The sequence below is a fragment of the Macrobrachium rosenbergii genome, chromosome 43 (genome assembly GCF_040412425.1).
Source record: "Macrobrachium rosenbergii isolate ZJJX-2024 chromosome 43, ASM4041242v1, whole genome shotgun sequence".
Classification (NCBI taxonomy): domain Eukaryota; kingdom Metazoa; phylum Arthropoda; class Malacostraca; order Decapoda; family Palaemonidae; genus Macrobrachium; species Macrobrachium rosenbergii.
This window is the reverse complement of record NC_089783.1, coordinates 29041533-29051624: the sequence shown is the minus strand read 5'-3', so window position 1 is coordinate 29051624 and position 10092 is coordinate 29041533. Positions and strand designations below refer to the sequence as shown.

At 36.2% G+C, this 10092-nt stretch overlaps 1 protein-coding gene across 1 annotated transcript in view; it reads right to left on the bottom strand.

Moving 5' to 3' along the window:
- Positions 1-8556, bottom strand: part of LOC136828703 (uncharacterized) — a 40247-nt gene extending 31691 nt beyond the window's left edge. Inside the window, exon 1 of the mRNA XM_067086835.1 lies at positions 8431-8556. Coding sequence (XP_066942936.1) covers positions 8431-8507 — 77 coding nt within the window. The 5' untranslated portion in view covers positions 8508-8556. The remainder of the gene's footprint in view (positions 1-8430) is intronic.
- Positions 8557-10092: the final 1536 nt, after the last annotated feature.

The following is a 10092-nucleotide window of genomic DNA, read 5'->3' as shown; positions in this document are numbered from 1 at the left end:
TTTCCTTAGAGTTGTATTTTCGTTGTTCTCCTTTGCGAGATAATCAAGGAAAGAGTAAATATATTCTGCTAAAACTTTATGTTTTTATGCAAACGTTTCCTTCCAGTTTTAATTGGATACTCTTAGGCATCATACTAACATTCGTACTGACCCCATTGATGTTCATATTCTTTGGGCTCAAATAATATCATTGCCTGAATCTGGGTTCCCTTAATCACTTCTGCTATTTGTCCGTGAGACATATTTGTCATATTCAGCGAAGATTCTTTTATTTTACCTCACTACCGGTGTGCCTGTTTTTGCGTCCCAGTATATTCCAGAAAACAATATATTAAAATTGATATTGTGATAAATAAAGTAAAATAAAATATGATATCACCTTCACAGTCTTCATCATTCGCGCAATCCTAATTGTAAGCACGATAGTACGAATAGTGCTTATTTTGGGATCTTTCCTAGTTAGTGACCCCCAAGGGTTTTCGGGGGTTGTTATCTAGGGCTAATATTTCTTGGGGGTCATTATCTTTACGATATTTACAGATATTTACAGTCTTTTGCACCAAACGCGCCGCAAATGTGGACAAATACCGGGTTAATACCTTTGGGGGTCACTAACTAGGAAAGAGCCTTATTTTGTATGCGCAGTAGATTACCATAGGACAGTTGAGTGTAATACCGTTACTATTCCCTAACATCGTGGACATAAGTTCTCATACAGTTATTAAATTGAATTTCCTGCACATGCACTGTGTGTAATGCATTGTCAATATACTTTTAAAGACAATTTTCAGTTGGACTCTATCGCTTACATTCTGTTCTAGATTTTAGTGTATGTTCAATATTGCTCATCACGCTTCAATTGTATTTTTATGATATTGTCTGATTTCTTATTAAGCTGGTTATTTTTACAGCGTCTTGGATGAAACTCGTGATATTTGTTTGTTACCTGTTTGGAAATGAAATCTTTCACTTCCCTTTACTTTATGTTTGTTTACCTTTATTTTAATGGATGTTGGTTTTATAGTAAGTTGACCAACCCATATTCCATTGATTTTTAAACATTTATTTGAATTTTCTTTTAAAGTGGTTAATGATACTTATCTATCTAGTTTTCATTTGCTATCGACAGATATCTAACTACCCAGAAGTTGTGCAGTACCTGAATACACGCCTACATTCCAGGAATCATTTGTTAGCTAAATACAACTTCTGTCTTCGAGTCATTTGGAAATTAATAAGAGTCATTATCCAGTAGTTATATTCAGTGAGACTCCTAACTATCTGGTACTCATATGCAGAGAAACCTGACAATCTATTAGTTTTTCGTTATTTCATAGCACCATACTATATTGTAGTTATTTGCAGAAAGACACCAATTGTCTAGCAATTATTTGGAGATAGATTCCTAACTATCTAGTAGTTATTTAGATATACTCCTGGCCATCTAGTGGTCATTTGTAGCTCTATTGATGTCATTTGGCATCTTAAGACACCTAACTATCTAGAAGTCATTTGTAGCCCTATTGCTGTCATTTGGCATCTTAGGACACCTAACTATCTAGTGGTCATATGTATCTTAGGACACCTAACTATCTAGTGGTTATTTGTAGCTCTATTGCTGTCATTTGGCATCTTTGGACACCTAACTATCTAGTGGTCATTTGTAGCTCTATTGCTGTCATTTGGCATCTTAGGACACCTAACTATCTAGTGGTTATTTGTAGCTCTATTGCTGTCATTTGGCATCTAAGGACACCTAACTATTTAGTGGTCATTTGTAGCTCTATTGCTGTCATTTGGCATCTTAGGACACCTAACTATCTAGTGGTTATTTGTAGATCTATTGCTGTCATTTGGCATCTTAGGACACCTAACTATCTAGTGGTTATTTGTAGCTCTATTGCTGTCATTTGGCATCTTAGGACACCTAACTATTTAGTGGTCATTTGTAGCTCTATTGCTGTCATTTGGCATCTTAGGACACTTAACTATCTAGTGGTTATTTGTAGCTCTATTGCTGTCATTTGGCATCTTAGGACACCTAACTATCTAGAGGTTTTTTGTAGCTCTATTGCTGTCATTTGGCATCTTAGGACACCTAACTATTTAGTGGTCATTTGTAGCTCTATTGCTGTCATTTGGCATCTTAGGACACCTAACTATCTAGTGGTTATTTGTAGCTCTATTGCTGTCATTTGGCATCTTAGGACACCTAACTATCTAGTGGTTTTTTGTAGCTCTATTGCTGTCATTTGGCATCTTAGGACACCTAACAATTTAGTGGTCATTTGTAGCTCTATTGCTGTCATTTGGCATCTTAGGACACCTAACTATCTAGTGGTTATTTGTAGCTCTATTGCTGTCATTTGGCATCTTAGGACACCTAACTATTTAGTGGTCATTTGTAGCTCTATTGCTGTCATTTGGCATCTTAGGACACCTAACTATCTAGTGGTTATTTGTAGCTCTATTGCTGTCATTTGGCATCTTAGGACACCTAACCATCTAGTGGTTTTTTGTAGCTCTATTGCTGTCATTTGGCATCTTAGGACACCTAACTATCTAGTGGTCATTTGTAGCTCTATTGCTGTCATTTGGCATCTTAGGACACCTAACTATCTAGTGGTCATTTGTAGCTCTATTGCTGTCATTTGGCATCTTAGGACACCTAACTATCTAGTGGTCATTTGTAGCTCTATTGCTGTCATTTGGCATCTTAGGACACCTAACTATCTAGTGGTTATTTGTAGCTCTATTGCTGTCATTTGGCATCTTAGGACACCTAGCCTAACTATCTAGTGGTCATTTGTAGCTCTATTGCTGTCATTTGGCATCTTAGGACACCTAACTATCTAGTGGTCATTTATAGCTCTATTGCTGTCATTTGGCATCTTAGGACACCTAACTATCTAGTGGTTATTTGTAGCTCTATTGCTGTCATTTGGCATCTTAGGACACCTAACTATCTAGTGGTTATTTGTAGCTCTATTGCTGTCATTTGGCATCTTAGGACACCTAACTATCTAGTGGTCATTTGTAGCTCTATTGTTGCCATTTGGCATCTTATGACACCTAACTGTCTGGTGGTCATTTGTAGCTGTATTGTAGTCATTTGGCATCTTGCGACACCTAACTATTTAGTGGTCATTTTTTGCTCCATTGTAATTATTTGTCGTCTAATGACACCGAACTATCTAGTGGTCATTTGGTACATCATTGTACCTCATTACCTAGCAGCCTTTTGCAGCAAAGGGAACATAACTAGCTAATGGTCACTTTTAATAAAGTACAACAAATTATTTAGAAGCTATTTGGCAGCTCAAAGTACCCAACCAATTTTACTTGATAGCCAAAGACAGCCATTTAATCGTCATTTGCAAGCCATGGGACCATACTCCCTATTATGCAAAATCTCCATTAATGACAATCTACACATTATTAATTTTCATAATTTACTGCTATTTTTATTAAAAGAGGCGAAAGCAAGCTGCCACCCAATATAATTACGAAAATTGAAAATAGATCAAAGTGAAGCCAAAAACGATAGAAATGTAATTGAATACAGTTGAAAACAATAAAGTACATATATATATTTTTTTAAAATAATCCAATTGTTTTATTGTTGTAGACATTCTTTTTCAAAACACACACTCACTGCACACAATCGGAAGTGACCTATATTTACTTTCCCAGGTCGCAGGTCTGTTTTATGTTAAGTAAAACTAATATTTCAACAACAAAATGCTTTAAGTACATAGGACTCAGAAATCATATTTTATCATTTGAAAGTTACTTTATAAACAGGCAAATAATGTCGCATGTCTGACAGCCGAAAAACCAATAGCGATACCGCCAAAGAAAAACATCAACATTCAGAACTTGCGTAAAAGTGACAAAACTGTTCTCTGGAAAGCATTTTTTGAAGACACTCCAAAACGGTTTGGTAACTAAATTTTTTTTTTCTATTTTCAATTTACATAGCTTGATAAAAATCTAGAGAGAGAGAGAGAGAGAGAGAGAGAGAGAGAGAGAGAGAGAGAGAGAGAGACTCTCTCTGACTGATAGATATGGTTAAGAATAGACACGAAAGCAGTACAGTACATTACCTTCACAACCATTATCATCATTTTCCCGAAATGTATTTGCAGGTCAGTGAGATCTAGGAAAGTACGGCGCTGTGATCGTGGAATCAGGTCAGATAAGTAATGATGATAATACTAATAACAAAAATAATAATAACGATAGTAAAGATTTCCTTATCTGCTACATGGCATTTCACCTTAATGTGAATTAGTGTGGTGCTGCTGACGGTGTCGTGTGCACCGATCGCGTAGTGAACAGGCCCAATGTTAATCTGCTCCTGAGCTCGAAAAATCAGCAAATATATCGTTTACAAGAACAACATAAACATTAACTCGGTTACTTTTTTTATTAGTTTTCTGTAGAAGAAAATTATTGTGCCGGCTTTGTCTGTCCGTCCGCACTTTATCCTGTCCGCACTTTTTTCTATCCACACTTTTTCTGTCAGCCCGCAGATCTTCCGTAGTTTTTATTTTATTTAAGGTTAAAGTTAGCCATAGTCGTGCTTCTGGCAACGATATAGGTTAGGCCACCACCGGGCCATGTTTAAAGTTTCAATGGCCGCGGCTCATGCAGCATTACATCGAGACTACCTGAAGAAAGATCTGTTTTCGGTGGCTTTGATTGTATGCTGACGCGGCTGTACAGAAAACTCGATTGCACCTAAGTTTCTTCGGCGCATTGTTTATCTGTTTTAATATAAACAAATCTGCATGTGATAAACTCCATGTTTTATATCTTTTGTAGATTCTAACAATAACTGTAGATTTGCTCAGAAAGTTCTTGCTGGTTTCTAATTAACATTATCGTTGTTGTTTCATAGCCTATGTGTTTTTCTTACAGCACAAATAAAAAAAAAATAGTCCATCTTGATGCAATTAGGTCAGGAAATAAACAAAGCACTCCCAACTCACAGATATTTAAAGGCTGAGCCTGTGAATCAACATGACTTCGAATCTTGAATGAGTTTGTCACTAGAATAAATCTCATTTTGGGACGGGAGATATTTGTTTGCTCAAATGCAAGAGATGAATTGCCGCTTTTCAAGATGGAGAAGGTATTGACTGAAATTGGAGAGGTTATTTGCCTCTTTTCAAGATGGAGAATGCTCCGAAGGAACTTGTTTATGACGAATGAAGAAGAAATTTCATAACCAGTTGCTGCTTGATAAGTCTTCATCTGCTGGAGTGAGTGCTTGCGCAAGCAGAATCTAGGTAATTCGAAACCGGATGTGTGCAGTGAGTTTGTTTCTTCCTCTGAATGTGTTTCTTCTTTTGAATATAAAAGTAGACGATTTCTTCTGCCTAAAACTTTTTTTTTCGTACATACGGTAGAGAAGTACGTGTCTTATTGCGTACTTCGATTATAATTATCTTTATTATCATAATTTTCACCTTTGAACTTTTCCCCTTCCGGTTTTCCCCTAATATTTTGGGATGAGGTCCTTCTTCACCTTATTTGCGACCAACGACAGTCAACTAAGTGACCGGTGCATGGATCTCAGTTTAGGCAAACAAAAGAATGTTGGGACCTCAAGGAATGGGCCCCTTCGGCCCCAGTTGCATGACTTACTGCCTTTTACATTCCACCCACCGTGTCCCATTGGCGTCTTCCTGCTTAGCTGTCCAACTTCTTTAACTTCAGAAGTCTCAGTTTTTCCTCAGAAATGGACAGCATCCGTCAAGACACTGCAATAAATAAACAAGTAAAAAATGCGCCGAAGTTTCTTCGACGCAGTCGAGTTTTCTGTACAGCGTATAATACTGTATGAAATTCTCAGCCACGGCCCATGAAATTCTCAGCCGCTGCCCATGAAACTTTCAGCTACCGCCCGGTAGTGGCATGTGTTGTTGGTATAGTGGTGCCAGACGCACGATCATAGCTAATTTTAACCTTAAATAAAATAAAAACTACTGAGGCTAGAGGGCTGCACTTTGATATATTTGATGATTGGAGGGTGGATGATCAACATACCAATTTGCAGCCCTCTAGCCTCAGTAGTTTTTAAGATCTGAGGGCTGACAGAAAAAGTGCTAACTGACAGACAAATAGCCATCTCAATAGTTTTCTTTTACAGAAAGCCAAAAAGGACACAAGTGGGTCAGCCCGATTCATTTCTTTTCTATGCAATCTGTTTTCCTTTTTTTTTGCCACCTGGATTTTGACTCTAGTATCTTCCATCACTGAGTAGAACATCTAGCTCTGTTCTATAGCTTGTACATAAAACGGTGTGTTGTAGCATGGAAATAAGTTGACACTATAATTACATATGTGCTCTAAATATTTGCCTTCAGTGAATAATTTCGCACTTTACACAATTATTCTTTCTCTCTCTCTCTCTCTCTCTCTCTCTCTCTCTCTCTCTCTCTCTCTCTCTCTCTCTCTCTCTCTCTCTCTCTTTCTTATAGTTAAAATTTCTTTCGGTCACTGTTAAGTCGATCCTCCTGTACTCACAAGGCCTCGTCGCACACGTCAAGCCATATCTTCCCACATTTGCTCCGTGGAAGTCTGTAACTCACGTACAGCACGGATCAGTGATTGGTTTTTGTTTTTACCTTCTTCTACCAAGCTTTGGAACTCCTGCTTCTATGCTCCTTACTGTTTTAATGAGGAAAAACTCTTCTTCCATTTGCATCCTTTGATTTGTTTACTTCGGTCCTGGGCTAGAAAAGGACTTTAGATTGCTCGTCCCATAGGCATCTGCTCATATACTGTATATGTATGTATATATATATATATATATATATATATATATATATATATATATATATATATATATATATATATATATATATATACATATACACACACATATATATATATAAATATATACGGTATATATATATACATGTATATATATATATATATGCAATTAATAATTATCCAATATTAATTAAATTAACAGCAAATGTTCCTTAGTCCTATTAGTGCATGTTTCCAATAGCATAGTCTCTATTCAAAGTTTAAAATATATTCACGAACGATACAGTAAATGCGGTGACAAGATTTTAGTTTTAATTTATCACACACACATATATATATATATATATATATATATATATATATATATATATATATATATATATATATATATATATTTACTCTCCAAGAAAGCTGATCGTTGTTTCTTTATAATAATATGTAAACGAATTCTTTTGGTTTCAACTTTGTGTATTATTTAATCACATTTCATATTTATTTTACCTCTTATTTTAGATTTCACATTATTCTAGGTTTGAATTACTCTATACTCTTTCATTCTCAGAGCTTTTCGAAAGCATGAAATTCTGCCAAAAAACTATAATTTAAAAAAAAAAATTGCAAATTGACACGAGCCTTCACAAAGACTAGGGTAATTCGAAACACTGATTTAATTTCGATTCTCCCGTAAAAAAATTAGTTATATTAATGAAATTGCATCCACATTCCCTTGACCCCCTGTGAAAAAAACGTATAACAGTTAATTAAAAAAATTAATCCCACACTTCCGGCATTTAATTTTCGTATTAGAATTTTTCTTCGATGTCACCTGCCTGGGAATCTCAAATAGATAATTCTCTTGTGGAGTATTTTTAGTTATCTGCAATATGAAAATTTTTGGATGATTTTCGATTTTATCAGTGAATGGTAATCAATCTGGCTCAGAATTTTCTTCTTCGCAGGTTTTAAGGTATTCAAAATACATTTTTTCTCTCTGTACAGAAGTTTGAAAGTTAACTGCAATGTAATTATTGAGATTTTTAAAAGCTGTTTTCACTCCTGCTATTTCTAATGAGTCTTCTTTCGATTTGCTTTGAGGATTTTTGGTATATATATATATATATATATATATATATATATATATATATATATATATATATATATATATATATATATATATATATATGTATACTCGTATATGTTTAAATAAACATTAACCTATTGAATCTTCAACAGGGAATTTCAGCTTTTATGGAATATTTCGCTGTAATCAAAATAACTGATTTTCGTTGCATTTTTGTTCTTTAACTTATTTTCCAATCCCTGCAAATATTTACATGAATATTTGATACGGAGGAAAAGTTCAGAGTAAAATTAATCGTAAAATAACTAATATCTTGTGACATCACAAGATAACCCACTATATTTCCCAATACCATTTCCTTTTCACTTTTACTGAATTTTGTATTATCGTTAATGATTCACTTCTTTCCCTTGTGAAGAACCACTTTCATAAATTTTTTTTCTTTCTTTCTATTTTTTTTTTCGAGAGAGAACCATGACAAGCTTCTCTCGAACGCGAAACACCACTAAATCTTTGTAATCGAACGGAAACGGTAGCAAAGTATATTAACACAGTGACCCACCAACCTTTGTGTCTCAAGCTTGCTGGAGCTCCGAATGACCTGGGGCAGATGGCACACATCCTTTATATATGTATAGATCATCTTCAGCGTTACATCTCCCCCACATATCGTTCACCTACCCCTGACCCCCTTCCATTTCCCCTCCCCCTTACCCCTCAGTTTTCGTGAGGAGCTCACCTCCCCATCTTAGCCACTCAACCCCACCCCACCCCTCCCGTCCCCCCCCTCCCCTCCCCCTCCCCTCCCCCCTCCCCTCCCCTCCCTCCTCATATGACCACCTTCTGATATCCTTTCCATGTTCTTTTACCTCCCTCCTGTAATCCTCCTTTCCTTCTTGTGTCCCCGTTTCTTGGGCTCTTTTTCCCCCTTTTTTAACACTTCTCTGTCCTTCTCGGCTCTCTTAAATCTTTTTTTTATTGCCTCTCTCTCTCTCTCTCACTCTCTCTCTCTCTCTCTGCCTACGGCTGTTGCATAAGTCATCTGATATTCTCACCAAGTGCAACTTGAGCAACCATTAACAATGGTGTTTTTCTGAGACATCGAAAACTGGCCATTAATGAGAAAGGAACATGAGGCAAAACCTTCTGTTGTTGATGTTAGGCCTTTATTTTTTTACTCTTCCCCTTTGACCGTAGTAATTATGACAGTGGCTCTTGTGCTTATTGCTCCATTTTTACTTCCAAAACTCCACTTTTCTTCTCACAGAATTCACAGACCAGTTGATTGTTAGACTCTTTCAAGGATACTGTGTCCTTATATCTTTCAGGTCTTGAATAAGCTTCAAACAAACTTAATTATAGACCAGGATTTAGCTTTATTTCACTTTTCTTTTCACAGAATTCACAGAACAGTTGATTGTTAGACTCTTTCATGGATACTGTGCCCTTATATCTTTCAGGACTTGAATAAGCTTAGACAAAATTAGTTATAGACCAGGAGCTACCTTTACTAATAATTATAGATCTGACGTTTGCTTTACCAAGCACAAGGTGTTTTAGTTTGCTGAAGGATAATATGCAATGTACATCATCATCTTTAGAGCCACTTCCTCTACTCCTAGTGTTTCACAGCGTAGCTTTTAAGAAGCCAATGTAATGTTTAAATTTTGTAGCGAAATGACTCTTTACCTGAACAACAAGCTTGTAAGAAGTTGTTAGGCTTTATAGAGATGTATTGCAGTCACTGGGTATAATGTCCAATTCCCGTAACACCAGTACTTTACAGTATGACGTGAAAGCAAATCTTATATTTATAGTCATACATCTATCTCGCCCCGACCCTCTTCCAACCCCGAGAAAGCCCCTATTCAAACGAAATGAAGTATAAGCTAAGCAGAGACCTCTGGTATTCGTTGGGGTATCAGGCGTAGACAGTAACACCCAGACTTCGCTCATCAGTAATCTTGATCGTTCTGTTTATTTGGATATTTAACGATGCTTGGTGTTAGCATTTGAAAATATATGAATTAATCCTGCGAGAAAGTTACATTTCGTTCGTAAGACGCGATTTAGGCTTCAGATCTTTTGTTCTCCGTCTAATGTTTCTGACAGCGGCAGTTATGACTTAGATATGCATTTTGCAGGTATCTTTCAATAGCTTTATGTCGATAAAAAACATCTGCTATCATTCATAACTCCTGTGTCCCTTGAAAGCTATCTGCCTCACT